The sequence below is a fragment of the Lytechinus variegatus genome, chromosome 19 (genome assembly GCF_018143015.1).
Source record: "Lytechinus variegatus isolate NC3 chromosome 19, Lvar_3.0, whole genome shotgun sequence".
Taxonomy (NCBI): Eukaryota; Metazoa; Echinodermata; class Echinoidea; order Temnopleuroida; family Toxopneustidae; genus Lytechinus; species Lytechinus variegatus.
The window spans coordinates 5,918,856-5,940,983 of NC_054758.1; the positions used below are offsets into that span (position 1 = coordinate 5,918,856).

The following is a 22,128-nucleotide window of genomic DNA, read 5'->3' on the forward strand; positions in this document are numbered from 1 at the left end:
AAAACAATGACAGAAAAATACAACTATTGCCAATTTGAAGACAAGAAGCCGATCATACATGTACAATGATTTATAGAGATTTCAGAATTATCTTTGAGGCATCAAGTTGAAGATTATTTTAAGAAGACAACCCGCATACATGATGTCAAATGTATGAAGCAGCAATATGAAGATTTTTTTTAAGGACACCCATCGCCTTTAACAATTGCTGCAAGGGGTAGAGAGGGAGGAAAGAGTTTCAGGAACCTCCTAATTTCCCTGGCATGTAGCTGGGATATTTTGTGGCAGAAAGAAAGCAAATTCCTGTGACATGATATTCAGAACAAATTCATTATGATATGCCCATGTTTTAACATTTATTAAGATTTCATTTAAAAATAGATAAGGTACCATTGACCTGTCATCTGTGAAAGAATTTGATATTGCATGACATTTACTAGGATTTGATATCGAAAAATATAAGGCACCATTAAACATGTCGGTGTAACATTTGTGAAAGAATTAGATGATATTTACTAAGATTTGATATCAAAATAAGGCACCATTAAACATGTCGGTGTAATATTGGTGAAAGAATTTGATATTGAAATGAACTTACCCAACGGTTTTTATATCTAGAAGAATCTACATAATAATTAACATCAAATATCTTCAAATCCCACCAATATCTTCAAATCCCACCAAATATGATACTATGCCTCATGATAATATGTGATTTCAAGTCTCTAATTATTTTCCGAGTCTCAGAAAACAATCCAATACATACCCTAGAAGATAACTCCACCCATCTTGCAAACTTGATTCTGTTATTTCGTGATTGTAAAGTTATATTTTTCGATGCCTTGTAAGCATTTCTTATTGTTCCTTTCCTCTTAGCAACCCATTTGACAGGATCTCAGATATCAACTTCTCAATATCCGCCAACGAAGACAACGTAAGTAACTCCCAAGATTATTTTCATTTTAGGGAATTTCCCTTCTTTTCCCCCAAGTACATTTATGTGTAAACATCCCTGCGATCTGTGGATTGTGATGATAGATGAAGAAGCTTTACAGAATCTAGGATCAGTGTCATAATCATCTATTAGTTGTTAAGCTTGTAAATGAAGAATGTAGGGAAATTCCCCTTTTTTGTGGGAAATTGATGCATCAACTGTTAGGATTAAGATTTGGAAATTTGTTTTGTGGCTGCATTCACTTGAGTAAAAGGTGCTTTGATTGAACTAAGATATAAGCGGCACATCTTGAGATGAAAGCCTAATTCAAATGACACAGTTTGTGCAGGTGTGTGAATCAGGGTTGAATTTGTATTGCCTCATTCAAATAAACCTTGTAAGTTGTAACACAGTTACCATTATGGTGACACGACGTTTGCGACGGCGACAATTGCTCTAGGCCTAATTTCTTCTAAGATGTAGGGTTAGGGTTGCAATAGGGTCTGATGTTTGGGTTAGGTTGAGAGTAGGATATAGTGAGAAATGGATTATAATAATAAGAATGGATATAGTGCTTAACCCAGGGGGGAAGTTAATCATTCAATTTCTGTGTTGAATTTATAGTGGAGCAATTGTCGCTGGAGCAAATGTCGTTGAACTGCTAGGGGGCGCTAGGGGACATCTACTTAGAATATCATGTAATTCATGTTATTGAATTAATTTTTCTATGTTATCCATTATTTCTCCACAGCCCAACTCTGCTCTATTTGAAGCATGCTGCAATGAAAGAGTACAACCCTTTAACGATAGTAATAGTGATGATGAAGATATCTGGGAGGATAAAGAGAAAGAGCTCACGTATACAGCGAATGATGAACTCAGGTCAAGGTAGGTCAATGAAGGTCAAATTTGATTGACAATGTTTGTGTGGGATGGGTCAAGGTGACCCCCCCCCCCTATTCCCTGATTCATATTTCACTTGCACATCATACAGGTGAGGAAAATGTATCATAGAATTTTTTTTTTTTGTGGTTCTCTTCATTCAAAACCAAGCTTTTATTAATCCCAGTGAGATTTTACTGATTTTTTATCAACTTACAAGGTCATTTGGGGGAATCTATTTTGATAGAATCTCTCTTCTTATTGAAGCAACAGTTTTACACTTTGCTCAACCTGCTCTACGATTAGCAGAATAGATTTACTAGGCATACATCACTAAATGGCAATTGGCAACTCGTGTACCAGCTTTCATGCAATATTATTTTCACAGTGAACTGTATTAGAATTCAAACATTTTGTGCAGATACCTTACCTGTTTGGGAAAATGAAATGGCACGTGCATGGTGGTGGGATGTCAATAATTGATACATATCCAGTTCTAATTTCGCCTATATTGTCAACCATCCATCTTATAATCCTTTGCAGTGATGTATCAAAGAACGAAGTGGGCAGCGACCAGGCCAACCATAGTAGTGATGAAGATGAAGACGAAGGGGATGAATCGAGAGATAACACACTAGAAGAGTTCCCTCCTCTAGGTAGGCCGTCTCAAAGCCCTCTTGCTGCTCAGAATGGAGATGATGTCAAGATGGATGTAGACTCAGAAGGTAGTGAGATAATCTTCTATTTTGTCAGTATAACATTGATGGTTTTGCCAGATATTAAAACTAAATTTCTGTTCATTACTCTTCTACAGCAAATACAAGATTTGAATAAATTGTACATGTGAATTGATGTTGACTCTAAGGTAGTTAGATAATCCTTTTTTATTATTGTTTTGATGTTAATAATGAGAATGGTAATATGTCATATTTACTTGGTAGAATAACTACTGAGTTTCTTACAAGTTGCAACATCCGAAAATTTCCTCCCACTATCTTGAAAGCATAGGCAGCAAGATTTCGCTAGTCAATGGCTCTTCAGCTCTCTTTAAACTGAGTTCACTTGCTTGGAGATCCTCCTGGAAGATATGTCTCTAAGTTAGCCTTTATATCTATCAAATTACAAATCTAGCACGTTTTGCCTGAATTTATTGCAAGTCAAAAATTGATGTTCCTTGTCAACTAAAACAAAATGATAGTAGATGATGATGAACAGAGTTATTTACAGTGCCATTTATTCACACAGTGGCTGGAAATGTTTTGATATGGTGTCTTGAATTGTCCTTTTGCTCATCCTTTCATAGCATGGCAAGCAAACTTTGAACAAGCACCCGTTGCCATGGATACGACCCCAAGTGGGTGGGAGCAACCTACATCGTCAACAGGAGACGAGGATACGGGCTGGGCCAACTTCAATGAATTTAATGCTAACTTTACTCCTGATGATGGGTGAGTATACCGCCTACTGTTCATGAAGCTTATGTGTAGAGATGATGATGATGAAAGTATTGGTAATGATGGTGGTGGTGGCGTTGTTGATGACGATGATGACTATGATGACGACGGAATAACTTTCTTGGTATCGCATCGCAATTTGCTCCTCAATTTTTGAAAGACTGCTATGCATGAAGTCTTTTGTATAGCATATTTTTACATAGGACTGTACGTAAATTAGTTGAGGGCTTTTCTCTTAACCCTAAATAGACTGGGCTATTTCGACGCCTAAAAAGACTGGGGGGGCTGATTCAGCCCCCCCTTATGATCTCGGCCGTTGATCGCGCAATCGCGACGAAAATTGGCACACGCATTACCCATGGCATTATCTACAAAACTATCACATCAAATTCGGCAAAAAATCTCATGTCTCATTAATTATGCTAATTTATGCGTGAAATCATAAGTTTGCTCTAATTAATAAAATAATGCCCCTGAAATGCTAATTTTTGTTTCACATACTCTAGATAGGCATCTGATCAAATTGATTTTAAAAAAATTTCAAAATCAAATTTATTTTCTTATGTATTCTATTGTTTTCTAAATTTCTTATGTATTTCTTTGTTTTTCGACTTTTTGTTTTTTATTGTTTTTTCAATGGAAATTGTCGGGGACTTTATTTTGACCATAAACAAGATAAAATCAATTGATTTTAAGCAGTAAAAGGAAAAATAATGAAACATTTATGAATTTTGGCTAAGAACACTATTTGCATTGGATTTGTACACAAATTCACGTTTTTGAGTAATTTTGGGTCTGCATGCACTTACGAAATGTTGCGTAATTTTGGAACCGCGTACCCGGGGTCACAATTTTGGTCTCAAAAGTTGCGCGAGACTTGAAAGTAAAAAGTCAGCGAGCGACGCGGTCAAAAAATTTCGTGCAGCGGATTTATCGCAAAAAATGTCGAGGGGGGGGCTGAATCAGCCCCCCCCCCCAGTCTTTTTAGGGTTAACCCTAAAAAGACTGGGGGGGTGATTCAGCCCCCCCTCGACATTTTTCGTGATAAATCCGTCGCGCGAAATTTTTTGACCGCGTTGCTCACTGACTTTTTACATTAAAGTCTCGCGCAACTTTTGAGACCAAATTTGCGACCCCCAGGTACACGGTTCCGAAATTACGCAACATTTTGTAAGTGCATGCAGACCCAAAATTGCACAAAAACGTGAATTTGTGTACAAATCCAATGCAAATTTATAGAGTTTTTAGCCAAAATTCATAAATGTATCATTATTTTTCTTTTTACTGATTGAAATCAATTAATTCCTTCTTATTTATGGTCAAAATAAATTCCCCGACAATTTCCATTGAAAAAACAATGAAAAACAGAAAGTCGAAAAACATAGAAATACATAAGAAAGTTAGAAAACAATAAAATACATAAGAAAATAAATGTGATTTTGAATTTTTTTTTTAGTACATTTGATCAGATTCATATAAATTGTCTGTATGCCAAAAATTAGCATTTTAGGGGCATTATTTAGTTAATTAAAGCAAAATTTTGATTTTACACATAAATTAGCATAATAAATTAGCCATGAGATTTTTCGCAGAATTTGATCGTGTAGTTTTGCAGATTATGCCATGGGTAACGCGCGTGTCAAGTTTCGTCGCGATCACGCAGTCGACGGCCGAGATCATAAAGGGGGCTGAATCAGCCCCCCCCCCCCACAGTCTTCTTAGGCATCGAAAATAGCCCAGTCTATTTAGGGTTAAGCCCAAAAATGCTATTCAAATTTGTAAAGCAAAATTATTCCCTGGAAGACGATGATGTTGATGGATTGTGAAGATGGTGATGATGACAATGGGTAGTGGTGGTGATGATTATTAAAGGTGACAACGATATAGAAGCGATGTTATGGTAAATAGTGATAATGGTGATGGTATCTTGTTATTCTACTTCAAGTCTCTTTTTTTATATTTCATTGTCTTCTTCTTCCTCATCTTCTTTTCTCCTCCTTCTCCCCTTCTCCTCCGTGTTCTTTTTCTTTTTCTTTTCTTTTTTTTTTCTTTTTTTTTCTTCTTCCTCTTTGTTTTAATTATTGGTATCATTGGTAATAACTAGTGTTTCACATTACCCTTTTTATTGTAAATAATATGTATGGTTAAATACGCAGTAATATGTTATTTATTGCATTCAGTGTGTGATATATGTGTACTTTTTAATTATGTAAATAATTACACTGTTTTAAGACATTTTTAATATTGTATATCCATGTGCAATTCAGTCTTTGTAATTGCGATGCATGATACAATAAATACCATACGATACAATACAATGGTAACAATTATGACGAGGGTCAAGTATAGTGGCTCTACTTTTTTTTAATCAAATCATGAAAGGATAGTGTTAATGAACAGTTGAGCTGTCTTTGTAAGTGCTGATATCTATTCTTACATAGGGAATAAATTTCCTGGGATTGCATTGCAATTTGTTCCCCCTTTTTTTTGACTGCCACACCAAATTAATTTGATGTAGCAAGTTTTTTTTTTCATAGGACTGTACAGGACATGGTCAAAAACTTTACTCTTACAACAAGAAATGCTTATCAAATTTGAGAAGTAACATTAATCCCTGTTACAGAGCTGCCAACCAGAAAAAGAACATTTCAGTACTTTTAAAGCTGAAAATCAGTATTTCAGTGAGGAAATCAGTATTTTCAAAGAATACCATAGGACCACATGTAAAGCTGAAACTTAAGAAATCAGTATTTTACATGAAACTATCAGTATTCTTCTCATTTTTTAGTACTAAATACCGAAAATCAGTACTACTTGGTGGCTCTGCTGTTATGAATCTTAGTTGTAAATAATTGGCCTCTTTGTTTTAATCAAAATATATCGACCTGTCTCTTTGATAATACACTTGATTCCCAGTTCATCTGGACCGAGGAGTAGCTCACCCGTCGCGATGGAAAGCGAGCCTTCGTCACAAGACAGCAAGGAGGCCAGTGAAGCCATGGCGCTGCCATCGTCACCTAGTCCCAGTTCTGATGTACAAAGTTCAACAGATACTGCAAGGAGTTCAGCGTATGGTAAGATTGTCATGAACACGCAAGAAAAATGATTTTTCAATTTTTGTCTCACCTGCGAAGCAGAGTGAGACTATAGGCGCCGCTTTTCCGGCGGCGGCGGCGGCGGCGGCGACGGCGGCGGCGGCGTCAACATCAAATCTTAACCTGAGGTTAAGTTTTTGAAATGACATCATAACTTAGAAAGTATATGGACCTAGTTCATGAAACTTGGCCATAAGGTTAATCAAGTATTACTGAACATCCTATTAAAGTTTCATGTCACATGACCAAGGTCAAAGGTCATTTAGGGTCAATGAACTTAGACCATGTTGGAGGAATCAACATTGAAATCTTAACCTGAGGTTAAGTTTTTGAAATGTCATCATAACTTAGAAAATATATGGACCTAGTTCATGAAACTTGGACATAAGGTTAATCAAGTATCACTGAACATCCTGCATGAGTTTCACGTCACATGACCAAGGTCAAAGGTCATTTAGGGTCAATGAACTTTGGCCGAATTGGGGATATCTGTTGAATTCCCATCATAACTTTGAAAGTTTATGGATCTGGTTCATGAAACTTGGACATAATAGTAATCAAGCATCACTGAATATTTTGTGCAAGTTTCAGGTCTCATGATTAAGGTCAAAGGTCATTTAGGGTCAATGAACTTTGGCCGAATCGGGGGTATCTGTTGAATTACCATCATAACTTTGAAAGTTTATTAGTCTAGTTCATTAAACTTGGACATATGAGTAATCAAATATCACTGAACATCCTGTGCGCGTTTCAGGTCACATGACCAAGGTCAAAGGTCAATGAACTTTGGCCGAATTGGGTGTATCTGTAGAATTACCATCAAAACTTTGAAAGTTTATGGATCTGATTCATGAAACTTGTACATAAGAGTAATCAAGTATCACTGAACATCCTGTGCGAGTTTCAGGTCACATGATCAAGGTCAAAGGTCATGTAAGGTCAATGAACTTTGGCCATGTTGGGGTTTTTTGTTGAATAACCATCATATCTCTGTAAGTTTATTGGTCTAGTTCATAAAAGTGGACATAAGAGTAACCATGTATCACTGAACATCTTGTGCGAGTTAGAGTAGTATTCAAAGTCAGCACTGCTGCTATTTTGAACCGCGTGATGCAGGTGAGACGGCCAGAGGCATTCCACTTGTTACAACTTAACAAGCTGAATCTGCAGCATTTGCAAGATTGGATAATCTTTGACATTGCAAAAGATTTTCAAGGGCTCTTTTGGGGCATTTGGGGGGCAAAATTGCCCTGAGTCCCATGTAATTTTCCCCCCTGAAATTGGTTGGGGAGGGGGCAACAGGTGTCAATCTGATTTATTTACATATATATCAATTGAAATATTTCTAGCCATCAATCACCTACAATAGAATTTTTCTGGTTTCAAATTTGGCGATTTATTGAGTTGATCAGTATGCTTCTTCTAGTCCAAAGGATTATAGAGATATGGCTCTAAAAGTGAAGGCAGATTTCGTTTGTATGATCTAAATAGTTACCATAATGATATTTTATCTACCTAGTGTAGTTACTTGGTTATAAAAAAGTGGGCCCAACATGAAATAACATGTTGTTATCACCCTTCTCCAGACTTTTTATGCAGTTAATGGCCCGTATTCTGAAGTCGGGTTTAACTTAAACTCAGGTTTAAATTGTGGTTTAAGTATGGATAGCCAATTGTTACATAAATCACTAATGGTAGAGATATCATATTTCAACTCATTTGGCTCTCAAATCGTCTCCACCATCGATGAATCAGGAAAGAGCACAGTAAACATAATAAAAATTTTGACACTTTTGGCTTCCCATAATTTTAGCAGAGTTAGACCATGGTCTAAGTTGAACCTGACTTTAGAATACGGGCCAATAAATTTGTTTTGTTAGTCTAAATCCTTCCATTTTTTGTGTGTTCTTTTCCAGTTGTATCAAGTAGTTCTTCTGAGCAAGCAACGGTTAGTGAAGCATCACCCAATACTTCTACAGAAGCTCTTCAAGATCAATCAGAAGAAAAGTGAGTACTTGGACCTTGTTTCACAAAACTTACCACATGAAATTATCATAATTATTGAAAGCAACAGAATTCATTGTATTTAATTGTCCAATTGCAACTTTGTCATCGACATTTTGTGCCAGTTATCACAAATTTTCCTAAAACATTTTTATAAAATGCAACTGTGATTCTTGTGCAAATGGTATTTATGTATATTTTTACTCAGTTTGAATTAAAATGAAAACAAATACTGTTATTTAAAAGAAACATTGTCGTAAAGATCATTCTCAGATCAGGAGCCTGTAGAGTTGCGGTGATCCAATCAATTGGAACTATGGAAAGCCAGCAATGTGAACATCTAAAATACATGTTTGTTCAAAGTATTTTCTAAAAATGATGTATATTCATACATTCACTGTTTTCAGTGTGCTTCTCTTTGTTTTCAAAGGACATTGAGAAAATTATGACATTGATGGATTTCTATATACTTGTGATTGATCGGATCATCGTAACCCTTTGTAAGACAGCCCAGGGCCTGGTGCATAAAACAGTAATTTTAATTGGCTGCTGAGCACCTTCACCATGGTAGTTCATATAATGGCAAAATTACATTGATATATAAAGAGTAAGTGTTTTATGCAACATGGCCCTGTGTGTATATTGATTTCTCAGGGTTTGATGGATAGAAAAACATTTCCTGACAGTAATTGCTATCACTCCTTCCGTCATCTCACAGGGCAATGGTAGTAGAACCATCAGCATCTTCTGTTGACGACAGGATATCACAAGGAGGGGAGGACAATCCACCTAGCCAGCAGTCTAACGACCAAACTTTAAACAATGCAGTTAGTAGTTCATCTGATCCCAAAGGACCATTAACAAATGCAGCTTCGGCTGAGCCCCAGCAAGTTCCAATGGACCTACCTGTTAGTAATCCTGTTCAAAGTCAGCCGGACACGGCTCCTATAGTTGAGAATGACTCTAATATTAGTAGTAATCAAGTATCTGTGATCAGTAGCCTTGCATCACCAGTTATTTCTAGTCAAGACTCGCCGTCTGTGAATATACCTCTCTCTAATTCAAATCCCAACTCCCACGCGGAGGTCCCTCCAAGCACCGGCTCGGTGAACCCTAGCTTGAACACGGACTTGCCTAGCGAGAAATGCGGCATGAGCAACACCGCGCTTCATACGAACCCCGGACAGTGTATACCCACCATGGGTTGCAACGCTGCGGATCCAAATAACTTATCTCCCGTCGAGAACTTGAGTAATCACGCCATGGTCAACGACGTCGGAAATGCGGACGTCGGCATCAACATCAAGGCAGATTTGAAGATGGAGCTCAGTGAGGAGGTTTCGTCGCCGACGACATCGCCCGTCGATGGAGACAGCAGTCCGGAAGCGGCTGTGACGATCTCGCCGGTAACGACGAACCAGGACAGCAATAACGTTCATTCAGATCTAATCAACAATGATGCTAACTTATCACCAGAAGGGGACACTTCAGATAAACTAAGGTAAAGACTGTAGAAAATTAGTACTAATACCCCGTTCCCATTGCCGTGCATCCGTTACGATTGGCCATTCGTAGCTGATTGGGAAATTTTTCCTCTTCAATCATGACTGCCATGACTGCCTTCAATATTTGATAAGATTTGGGGCCCATCTTACAAATCTTTGCGATCGATCTGCTCAAATGCAACTATGGAAAGCCAGCACGTCAACATGTAAAAATACATGTTAAAAATATTTTCTAGAAATGACGTGTATTCATACTTTGAAACTTTCACTGTTTTCTTGACAATTCAGTATGCTTCACTTTGTTTTCAAAGGACATTACGACGTTAACAATGGATTGAGATTGATCGGATCAATTGTAACTCATTTTAAGACGGCCCTGGTACGATCACTATGATTACTCCACGATTAAGACCACGATTTCAATCGTGGAACGAATCGTGGCAGTGGGAACTAGGTGTTAACCCTAAAAAAGACGGGGGGGGGCTGATTCAGCCCCCCCTCGACATTTTTCGTGATAAATCCGCCGCGCGAAATTTTTTGGACGCGTGGCTCGCTGACTTTTTACTTTCAAGTCTCGCGCAACTTTTGACACCAAAATTGTGAACCCGGGTACACGGTTCCAAAATTACGCAACATTTCGTAAGTGCATGCAGACCCCAAATTACTCAAAAACGTGAATTTGTGTACAAATCCAATGCAAATAGTGTTCTTAGCCTAAATTCATAAATGTATCATTATTTTTCCTTTTACTGCTTAAAATCAATTATTTTTATATTTTTTATGGTTAAAATAAAGTCCCCGACAATTTCCATTGAAAAAACAATAAAAAACAAAAAGTCGAAAAACAAAGAAATACATAAGAAATTTAGAAAACAATAGAATACATAAGAAAATAAATGTGATTTTGAATTTTTTTAAAAATCAATTTGATCAGATGCCTATCTAGAGTATGTGAAACAAAAATTAGCATTTCAGGGGCATTATTTTATTAATTAGAGCAAACTTGTGATTTTACGCATAAATTAGCATAATTAATGAGACATGAGATTTTTTGCAGAATTTGATGTTATAGTTTTGTAGATAATGCCATGGGTAACGCGTGTGCCAATTTTCGTCGCGATCGACAGCCGAGATCATAAGGGGGGGGCTGAATCAGCCCCCCCCCAGTCTTCTTAGGCGTCGAAATAGCCCAGTCTATTAAATAAGTAGGAAGTGATATCTCACGGCCCTATCATAGAACACAAACGCTCAATGGTTTGTCACTCAAAGATTATTCCATAGGGCAGCTTGGTTTCAGAGTTTCTAGCCCAACAGCGAAATCAGGGGAAATTATTTTACTTCTTTCCTGTCGGGGGAAAAATCAGGGTATGTAATAAAAAATACCTCAAATCAGGGGAAAATGCCTCAAATGAGAGAAAAATCAGGGAATTTTGATCACGGTAGTCAGTCAGACTCTGTTATATTTTGTTGCATATCAAAACAATTTCCATTGAATGACTGGTTATGGAGGTACTAATTAGTTTTACATTGTTTTTGTACTGAGAATACATGTAATTCACTGCAACAACTTTCATAGAAAACATGCGAAACTGGGAATGGATTTAAATAGTTATCAGGGAAGTTTTTAAACTTCATCAGGGAAAAATCAGGGAATTTTGTTTTCTTGAAGAGCTGGGAACCCTGCATTTTGATTTGCTTCTGATTGAACTTGGCTACCAGTGTTATTGCCATTGATGGTTTAATTTATGCAACAGGTGCTAGTTTTTGTGCTTGATGAACATTTGTTGCTATTTCTATCAAAAGGAAATACTCAAAATACTTTTGTAAACCCCCCTAGATCCCATCGTGGAAACTAAATCTAGGCACTGTTATAAGTAGGTTGTCCTCTTCATCAATATACTGTAGTCAGATACTCGACAACCAAGAAAAGTAAAGGATTTTGTGGAAGTTACAAGTGGATGGTTAAGTTTGCATAGTAGTTACTTTTCTGTAATGGGTACCAAGGGTCAACCTTGCAAATGGATTTCTTCTCTTATTTAATCACCTACCCCTCCCCCGATTGTCCCAACTTTCTTTATTTGCAGCTGTTTCTTAGCCCCGTTGCATAAAATTTACCATTATGGTGACTTTGCCATCCACTCGTAGCTACCATGGTTGTACTGATCAACAGCCAATCAAAATCAAGGATTCTATGCAAGTTATCACTGGATGGCAACTTTACCATAATGGTAACTTTTATGCAACAGGGCTCGGGTCTTCGATGTATTTTTTCATGATTGGTTACGATAGTTGTGTATTATTTTTCCCTTTTGTTCAGTTTTATTGCCAAGTCTGAATTTATGAAGTCTGGAGCTAGTTCACAATCACCCAGCTCACCGAGCCCTAATGGACCTCTTGATCTCCAGGACGCTCAACATAATAGGTCAGTTTAAATAAATTATTTATGTTCTGAAATTCTATTGGATTTATTAAGAGATGCCAACATGTGATTTCTTGTCATTACCAGGACTCACCTTACCCCCAAAATTAAGAATTTTTCATGGAAACATTTCCTTAATTGTTTGCTGCACACATCTATTGAAGAAGAGGTTAAAATCCTGATGTTTCACAAGAATATATATACTTTCAGCCCATTTTAGTTGGCATTAGTTGCTTTGTCTTTGGTAAATTCAATCCAGGAATGTTTACTTTTGTGATAGGCTTGCATCATTTTCATGAAAAAGCTGTTGCATTCTGTTTTATGACATTTAAACTGTTTTGCAGTGACTACTAACATGGTATTTAGATGTGGTATTAATGGTATTAATATGGAAGCGCTGTGGTGTAGCCGTTCTTACTCTCGCCTTGTAATCAGAGGGTAGTGTGTTCGAATCCCACCATGGCCTAGCGTCCTTTGGCAAGGCGTTAATCCACACTTTGCCACTCTCACCCAGGTGCTAATTGGGTTGAAAAAATGTTTAATCTGATTTGTATAGTAAATAACAGTGTTTATATTATGACTGTGGTTTGTTCTATGAACTGGAGCTGTTGCTTAAGGTTTTCAACCTTGGACAATCTATCATTTCACTTTGCCGTTACCTCTTCTACAGGAATGATTCGTCAGAAAATATTGACATTCAGGTGACTGCAGTAACTCAGAATGGACCCGTCTGACACAACTCTCCACCCCCATAATACATGTAGAACTGTCCATGCTGCCATCCACCCAACAGTGCCATTTGGTGCAGTCCACTCCGCGAGAGGGAGGAGAGGAGCGTTGCAATCGGAGGGGAGAAATCAATGCCCACAGTGCTCATGATACGCAAGACATTTTCCATGATCATCCGCATATTTTCAAATGTTTAGTCTCACCGGATGATATATTTTCCTGACGATGCACCAGTCACTTTCTGAGCAGTGGTAAGGCTCGCTTTGGAGCAAACTTCCCTGGACGTAGTTATGACATCCTTTTATAGTCAACTTTTAGGTATTTCTATTGGTATTTAATTATCGGCAGGTGTGAAAAATAATCCAGATTTATTTTTTCTATGATTTTCACGTTTGGAAAACGCTTTCACACTCAATTACTGATGCTACTGAATGCTCTATGTTTATTTGTCTTTGAGAGATGTATTTGCTTGTATCTCATTTTATTTCACTTGTTTCGTTTTAAACTGAAATGCATATACCTCACAGGATTACTTGTGTTTTTAAAGCAAACAGGTATTTGGTATGTTCGGCTGCTCGGTGCGAAGCGCAGCCCTTGTGCCGTGGGTTCAACAAGGCATTACGTACATACCATACTTTCCCCAGAGCATGTGATTATGTCGCTTGTAAACTTTCTGTAGAAATATTTCTAATCCTATGACCACCAATTCCTCCAATGGGAATTTGTACCGCGCTATTGTAAGGGAGGGCCATCAAACATGACTTTGTGACACATGGGTTGTCAGAATTAATTTCTGGGGAGCGTTTCATGAAAGGACTTGTTGGACGTTCTATCCGGTAGTTACTATAGTTACAAGGCTTCTCAGCCAATCAAAATCGATGAAAGTTGTCAGATAGTACAACTTGTCGGATAGAAATGTTAATGAAACACTCCCCATGACCCCAAAACTCCAAGAATTGATTTTCATAAAAAATCAAAATACTGTAAAGTAAGTGAGATGTATGTAAACTTGGAGGCCCCTATTACATAAAGGGTAAAAGTTAATTGTATTGTAGGACTGATTTCACAATGCATTGATGATCATGTGCAATCGATTGTAAAAAAAATCAGTCATACCATCAACTACTACGCTTCTCATTTATTGCCTAGATTAATTGTAATGGAAATGAATTTACTGTGTGATAACGGCTCTTTTGTTCTTCCACTATTACACTGATCTCATGCCAAAGCAATTGTTTGTAAAATCAATTCACATGTCAGACATAACTCTGTAAAGCATATCAAATCTTCAAAATAAACATACTGTTTTACATAATCATATTATTCATTTGTGATGAGGATGTATCAATGAGTTCTAGGCATTCAGGAAAAAAAAAATATATAAAACAGCTGTGAGGTTGTGAGGTCATTTTCTGGGCGAATTCAAGTATTAATATTATTTCATTTGCTATGCTCCAAAGGTATTATAGAATCTATTCTTCACTCAAAGGACATCAAACTATATTCTTATTCACCAAAGTTTTGTGGTAATGATTGTTTGAGATGAATTGGTTTGTCAATCATGGTGTAACATATTACAAAGGGGAAGGGGATTGGCTATGCTGCGTCTGCTACATTCCTAGTTCATATTTCACATTAGATAATTAGCAGGGATGTAGTCTAGGCCGGCCTCAAGGCTACATTTTGCCGGCCTCGGCCTGGGTCACATGTTCAAAGTCCATGGGAGGTTTTCTCTAACGGCCTCATGACCGGCCTTGCCTACATCCCTTATGATAAGATAGCTAATGTTTCTATTTTCCTAACTCCAATGAGAATACTCTGTGCCGAAATGAAAGCATGTTGTTATTTGCTTGAAAATTAAATATTTACCTCAAGTAATCGGCGATCATTCATCCTTGGTTCGATGGTGTGAAGTTATCTTTGCCCAGAAGTTTCTTAAGCAACGGTATTGTTTCTGTGTTAAATTTTATTTGATTTCTTAACGCATGGGCTTTGAATATATGTTAACTAGTTATAACGGACACTTGTGTTTTATGCTGAATAATTGTGAATGTGTTTTGTTGAATGTCGAGGGGTTATGCTGAAGTGATAGCAAGGGCCTTTTGCACGAAAACTTGCAACCAATCACAAATCGAAAATGAAACGCAATTTGACCTACAACCAATCAAAAGCACACATTTGTGATTTGTGTTTGATTTCAATGCAACTTTCTCTGCATCAGGCCCCAGTTGCCCAAATGTGATTTGTTAACTAATTTTTAAAAAGCGATTGAATGGTCGTCATTATTTTTCAATTCAATGCAATTTATATAATTTCTTTTTTTAAGAATCAGTGTTTTTTTATAAGCAGCTGGGATTTGATTTATGCAGTTTGAGCTATGGCTGTTTGGTGTTTGGTTTTACACGGTATGTGCTGTCCCCATACTGTTCACATGTGCACTTAATCAACTAGTTGACACATGCATATAGATGTGTTCACATTTTATCGTAAATCTGCGTTATTGTTTGGAAATCACATTTCCCGTATCAATGTATGTGAACATATATTTTAAAACACGAAAGGTATATATGGACAGGACAATAAAGCTGTGTTCATATTCAGATAAATTTATGAATTTCTGTTACCCTTCTAATTATCATTTTCAATATTTACAGACTTGAAAAAAGAAATCGACTCCAAACCCCTCTGATGTATCAGATTTTGCATTGGCACTTTCTCATCGTCATATTCAGTAAAATTTTAATTTGTGTGAACACCCCTGTAGTTCTATTCACTGCCTGACACATGCGTGTGTTCTGTTGAATGTTCTGTGTGGGGACAGTCCAAGTGTTTTCTCATGTAATGAAGGGATTAGGACTGTTCCCATACACACAGTATGGGGACAGCAGTGACCTTTTTACGTGGTTTGTAGTCCAATGCTGAACGATGATTACATTTTATCTGGCAGGGAAGTCTATAATAGTTACTAGAATATACATATCATATGGCATGAATAAAGAGGAATATTTTTATGTCATTAAGTCGATTATTACATATCACTTGTGTATGTGCCATTTGAAAGAAATGATAAAAAAAGAGCATATGTATATTTGTTATAACATTTGTAAGATACATTTCATCAGATGTCCTTTCATTTTAAGTACAGTCAAACACGCCAAGATTGGTTATTTTTCTCTATATATTTCTTGTAACGTGAGAAAAATGCAAGTTTTTGACTGATTGATGGATATTATCGTTTTTTATTTTGTTGTGTGGTTAGTAGTTATAGATAGTGAGTTTCCTTTCATAAACCGTCAATTTTATAATTTATCTTTAAACAAGAGCGAGTGAGAGAGAGAAATACATGCAAAAGATATTCTATTATAAAATGTACTTCCAGTCTTCATTGTTTTTAAAACCACAGGAGGGTGAAATGATATATTGTTGTTTGGCGGCATAAAGACGCTAATTATTAATGACTGTATGCAGCGCTTAGCGCCTTTATGCCTCTGAAGAAACCACTGTTTTGTAAATATTAGATATTATACACTGTCCTTACATAGGACACACACGTTAATCAGTGGGAGGCCAAATCAGTTTTTGTATATTTGTGAGCAGTGTTGTCCAGTGGTAAGAAATGGTGGAAATGTGGACCACGGTTGCTTTCTTCGGGGAATATGGAACGTAGTTTGCAAATGGTTTCAGGGATGTGCGTGACCCCCGTAGTGTCAAAAGGGAGATAAATTAGTAATCAAAAGACCGTTAGTAAAGAATCTAAAGTCAGTACAATTCTCATAGTTATCTTACCATAGCATGAATTTCAGTTTTCTCTAAATTTGACCATAACAGGATTAAAATGAAAGAGGATTAAAGTTGGGGGGGGGGGGTACAGTGAGTCCCTTCTGTCTTGTATGGGCTTGTAATTTGATATCAATTGCAAAAAAAGGTAAGCACTTCATGTGATCAAGTATGAATTTTTCTTATGTCTTATCTACTCGTTCTAATTGTATCTTGTGAAATGATTGCGGATCGCATGTTAACACACATTTCAAATCATTAAATTCATGCATAACTTACAATTTTTGGAACACTGAATTTGTTTCCCTTCGTATGTCGCACATTAACCCCTCAAACATCATAAAGAGCACTATAGATCACAAATCTTTGCTACAGGATGGTAAAATGATCCTAACTTGACACATAGCTAGTAAACCAGGTTGAGAGGCAGTATAGGGAAATATATATGGGTAGTGCTTGCTAATATTGAGCTTGATGCTATTGGTGTTATATTGAAGTATGTCATGAAGGGAGTCGTAGCTGTTGCAGTGGTGTAAATGGCTGAAAGTAATTTGGGGGCCTGTATCAAAGCTTTGCAATGGATTACTAGTTATAAATGAACAAGCCTGATTTGGTTCTCAGCAGTGGTTTAAACGAAATGCGCATGCAACGTGATTTTGATTGGCCATTGCTGTTTAGTGATTGATTGCAAACCCTTTGTGAAACGGGGCACAGCTATTCGCTCTGTTGGATGTTCCTATTTGATCGATCGTAATTTATTTTGATAGTGGATGTTCTCTCATTTCTCTCTCACATGGCCATCCAAGGTTCACACAGGAAGTGCTTATTAAATGTTTTCTCTTACTGGATTCTTTTGAGATCCTTATTTCTATTTTTTCTGAAACGTGGAATTAATGGTCGCAAACATTTCCTGAAACTTTCCCCAGACGGCTATTTCAATGCAAAGTCCTATCAAATATACTGAGGGGGGGGGGGGGGGCATTGTGAGAAAACCTTTGCAATCAATTGCGAATTTCAGATGCAAACATTTCCTGAAACTTTCCCCAGATGGCTATTTCAATGCAAAGTCCTATCAAATGTACCAGAGGGCATTGCAAGAAAACATTGCAATCAACTAACAAAGCCGTCTCCAGACTCCTTAAACCTATTATTTTGAATGCCATGCCACTGGTCAGGTTTGAGATTTGGCTTTGTTGGTGTGCCTGTAGCGTTACGAGAATTTGGTGTGGAAATTGTTCACTTGTGACAAGTTTCACTCAATCTTCTCGATGGACTGCAGAAGATCTAATTAAGAATGGTGGCTCGCCCCTCCCTTTCCTTCTTTCTCTCATGGTGATAATGATGTTATATTTCTGAGAAAGTTGTACCAGTCTGTCATCTTCACCGAGAATTCTTTTTCCACCCTACCTTGTGGATGGTTGTTTGTATATGGTAAATAATAAAGGACTTGATTTGAATATTTCATGGACACATGCTTTATCTTGATTCAATTGTTATGATGGTGACAACAAATAGAAAATAAAAAAGGAAAAAAAAGAAAGAAAAGGAGAATTGCTAATCACAAAGTATGTATATGATTTTACTAAACAGATCTTGTGTTTTCTTTTAGATCTGTTGGAAGATCGGAGGAGTATTGATCATAGTGTAGTATTGTTGATAAAAACTTGTAACAGAAGAGGGTTATAAATAATAAATAGTTATTTCCATCTTCCCATTAATACTTGGTGTCTCGCCTTGTTTTATTTGTATCTGTTTGTGTGTGTGTGTGTAGATACGTTTAAAGATAAATACCAGTTATGGTAATGATCTTAAAATTAGTTCAAACAGAATCCTATGAAATGACCACCCAAGTTTTTGTATGTACATGTATAACTATGAATAAAAAATATGTGGCAATTGACTCTTGGGGAAAAAAATGTGAAATTGCTGAGAAATGAGCGAAATAAGGATGGTATTCCATGAAATGTCGGGTATTTTTCCAAGCAATATTGATACACTGTCCCACATGTCTTTTTGTGTTATCAGAGGTATTGGTTTTCAGCTACGATTTCATGCTTTCACAAAGATAAGTTGATTTCAATGTTGGTAATTAACACTGATTTTAAAAGCTTTCTCATGAAATAATTGTTTGCTACAATTACTTTATTTTACCTTCAAATAAATATAGAAGTCTGTAACTTGGCCCAAAATTCAAATTAATGAGTCGGCTCATATATGTCAATAAAGAAAATTCTGCATAGGTTGGCTTTCCACTTTCCATAGGTCGAATAACAGGTTGTACAGAGCATGCATTGTATACTTAGTTGAATTACGCCTAAGAAAAACTGATTTATGTAGTCACAAAAGGTTCAAGCTTGGCTGATTTTTTGTTACTCAAATATTCACAAATATCCTGTGTGAAAAGTTTGAGGCAAAGATTACTGGTATCCCTTGTCACATAATCTAAACATACAGCCAATTCATACATGTGAACCTTAAAGGACAAGTCCACCCCAACAAAAGTTGATTTGAATAAAAATAGGAAAACCCAACAAGCATAACGCTGAAAATTTCATCGAAATCGGTATAAAATAAGAAAGTTATGACATTTTAAAATTTTGCTTCATTTCACAAAACAGTTATATTCACATCTCGGTCAGTATGCAAATGAGGGAACTGATGACATCACCCACTATTTCTTTTGTATTTTATTATATGAAATGTGAAATATTCTAATTTTCTCCCCATTGTCCTGTGAAACAAAGTTTTATTTCACCCTGAACATGTGGAATTACCGTTGTTTAACATATTATGGTTCCGTCAAGTTCGTCCTTATTTTTGAATCTGTAAAAATTAAAATATTGTATAATTCAAACAATAAAAAAAAGAAATAGTGAGTGAGGGACATCATCGACTTTGCGTGTCAAATTGTGCATATAACTATTTTGTAAAAAATAAGCAAATCTTTAAAATGTCATAACTTTCTTATTTTACATCTGATTTTGATGAAATCTTAAGTTTTGTGCTTGCTGGATTTTTCTCTTTTTATTCAAATCAACTGTTTGTTGGGGTGGACTTGTCCTTTAACATCTCAATTGGCGCTATTTTCCTTTTACTTTATGAGCAATCGTCTAAAAGGGTTACAGAGAAACCAGTTCAAGAAACTAGATGAGAATGGGACTCTGGTAAATTGCAAAGAATAATTAAGCATCTGGGACCCAAACCTGTTTGTTAGTCTCAATGAAGTGTGCTTAGGGGGGTGTTTCACAAAAGTTAAAGATAAATTCCAGTTTTAGTAACGATCTCAAAATGACTTGACAGAATCTGATATAATGACCACCCAAGTGTCTGTATGAATAAAAAATATGTGCCAAAGGATTCAGGAAGAAATTGTGTACCGGTAATTGCAGAGAAATAAGCAAAATAAGCGTGGATTCGGTCACTTCCGTCAGGTCTTTATTCCAGCAATATTAATACACTGTCCCACGTGTGCCTATCTGTGTTGGTGATCTTCAGTGTGAACATTTTTCAGCATAGATTTCAAGATTTCACAAAGTTCAGCTTATGTAACTGTACCAGATCTAGATCCTCGATATTCTGACAATTAAGCCTGGTTTTACAGACTTTCTCATGAAATCAGTGTTTACTGCAACTACTGGAATTTCTCTTTAAGTTTGCCCATTTGAACCTCCATGGTAGAGCCAGGCTTCAATGGCAACGCACACATACATGTAATATCTAACATGCAGTCATATTAACTAATTCGCAGCATGCAACTGGAAATTTAAGCGCGACTCGAATGGGGCATTGCAAGAAACTTGAGTTCAGTTGCAAGTCGAGCACAAGTCCCAGATCAAGCATAATTGGGCGATGCAAGACTTTGGAATTGCAATTGAATTTAAATCAACTACAAATTTTCGTTAAATCAAAGGACCTAGGCATGATTTTGAGATTTGCGCATGATTGTTTCTTGAACACCATTTAAGCATTAATTCGCACCCAACTGTTTTTTACCCCCCTCCCCCCATTCGGACTAAGATAATATTATCATGCTCTATTCAAGGTACAGACGAGATAACGCTTGCTCTGACCATAGTAATTGTAATGCTACAGTCTGGAGGTTGATTTAAGTTCAAGGATCAATTGAAGTCATGGGGTCATTTTTAGGTCAAACTTACACAATTACACATAACATTCACAAACCAGTGCCCTCGAATTACATAATGCATTAATTTCAGTAGCTTGTATCAAATACCACTAAAATTTTCGCAATTCAATTGAAGTCACGGGGTCATTTTTAGGTCAAACTTATACAATTACACATAACATTCACAAACCAGTGCCCTCGAATTACATAATGCGTTAACTTCAAGTAGCTTGTATCAAATACCACTAAAATTTTCGCAAGACGGCAACTGAACTACACGGACACTTGAACAAGTGATTTGCTAATAGTTACTAGCACCCATCATTTCTGTACAGTCCTTGTTTTATGGGAAGATCTGATATCTACTGACATCTCTTTAAATTTGATTATTCCTTGAAATTGTAAACATTACATGCTTAGAAGTGAAACGGTATACATGGACAGAGAATCCATGATATTTTGCATGCCACTGTTAATTAGTCAATAAATATTGGTGTCATTTAAAATTTTCACCCAAGTCCATCCGAACAAGAAATTTTGAATGAAATTTAGTATAGCTTTGATAACTTTATCAAAATAGGATAATGATAATCCCTCTCATCCCCCTCTCTCATTAGTCTGCGAGCACAGACACATATCTGACACTTTAACCAATAACAGGTCTGGAGTAAAGACTAGACTACTTCAGATTTGGCATTAGGCACTACGCGTATTGTGAAAACCAAGGGGTCTGTGCCTGCAGACTACTTTCTCTCTCTCTTCCCTCCTCTCTCTCTCTTCCTCATTATTTTTATCCTCCCTCCCTCCCTGTCAATACCTTCATGACACCTGTTTGATATCAATCATTCATTTTACAATGACGTCATCAACCGTGCAATTTTAGATCCATTCATCGTGCAATTTTGGATCCTTACAATTTTGTCCATTACATGTGCGCAGGCTGCAGGGACTACTCACTTTTCCAGTGCGGATGTTGTAATGATGTAACAATCAACAGACCAAACTCGTGCTGCAGGAGCATGTTTTGCATCGAAATTCATAAATTTCATATTAAAAAAAAAAAAATCAATTTTTAGGTGTCATATATAAAACCCAATAATGAATGTTTTTTCATTCATGCAATGGACAGAACAATCCATTCCACTCGGCTACACCTCGTAGAATGGATCATTTCATCTTTCACCTTATGAACTATTCTGTCCA

The 22,128-nt window shown here is 36.7% G+C and overlaps 1 protein-coding gene across 4 annotated transcripts in view; it reads left to right on the forward strand.

Moving 5' to 3' along the window:
• The window catches only part of LOC121405704 (serine/threonine-protein phosphatase 6 regulatory subunit 3-like), a 55,366-nt gene extending 36,849 nt beyond the window's left edge, over positions 1 to 18,517 (forward strand). For all 4 annotated transcript variants that reach the window (XM_041596624.1, XM_041596625.1, XM_041596627.1 and 1 more), the window contains 9 exons: positions 877 to 934; positions 1,686 to 1,822; positions 2,360 to 2,541; positions 3,120 to 3,264; positions 6,187 to 6,344; positions 8,282 to 8,372; positions 9,088 to 9,870; positions 12,192 to 12,296; positions 12,964 to 18,517. In XM_041596624.1, the coding sequence (XP_041452558.1) occupies positions 877 to 934; positions 1,686 to 1,822; positions 2,360 to 2,541; positions 3,120 to 3,264; positions 6,187 to 6,344; positions 8,282 to 8,372; positions 9,088 to 9,870; positions 12,192 to 12,296; positions 12,964 to 13,027 (1,723 nt within the window). In that variant the 3' untranslated portion in view covers positions 13,028 to 18,517. The remainder of the gene's footprint in view (positions 1 to 876; positions 935 to 1,685; positions 1,823 to 2,359; positions 2,542 to 3,119; positions 3,265 to 6,186; positions 6,345 to 8,281; positions 8,373 to 9,087; positions 9,871 to 12,191; positions 12,297 to 12,963) is intronic.
• Positions 18,518 to 22,128: the final 3,611 nt, after the last annotated feature.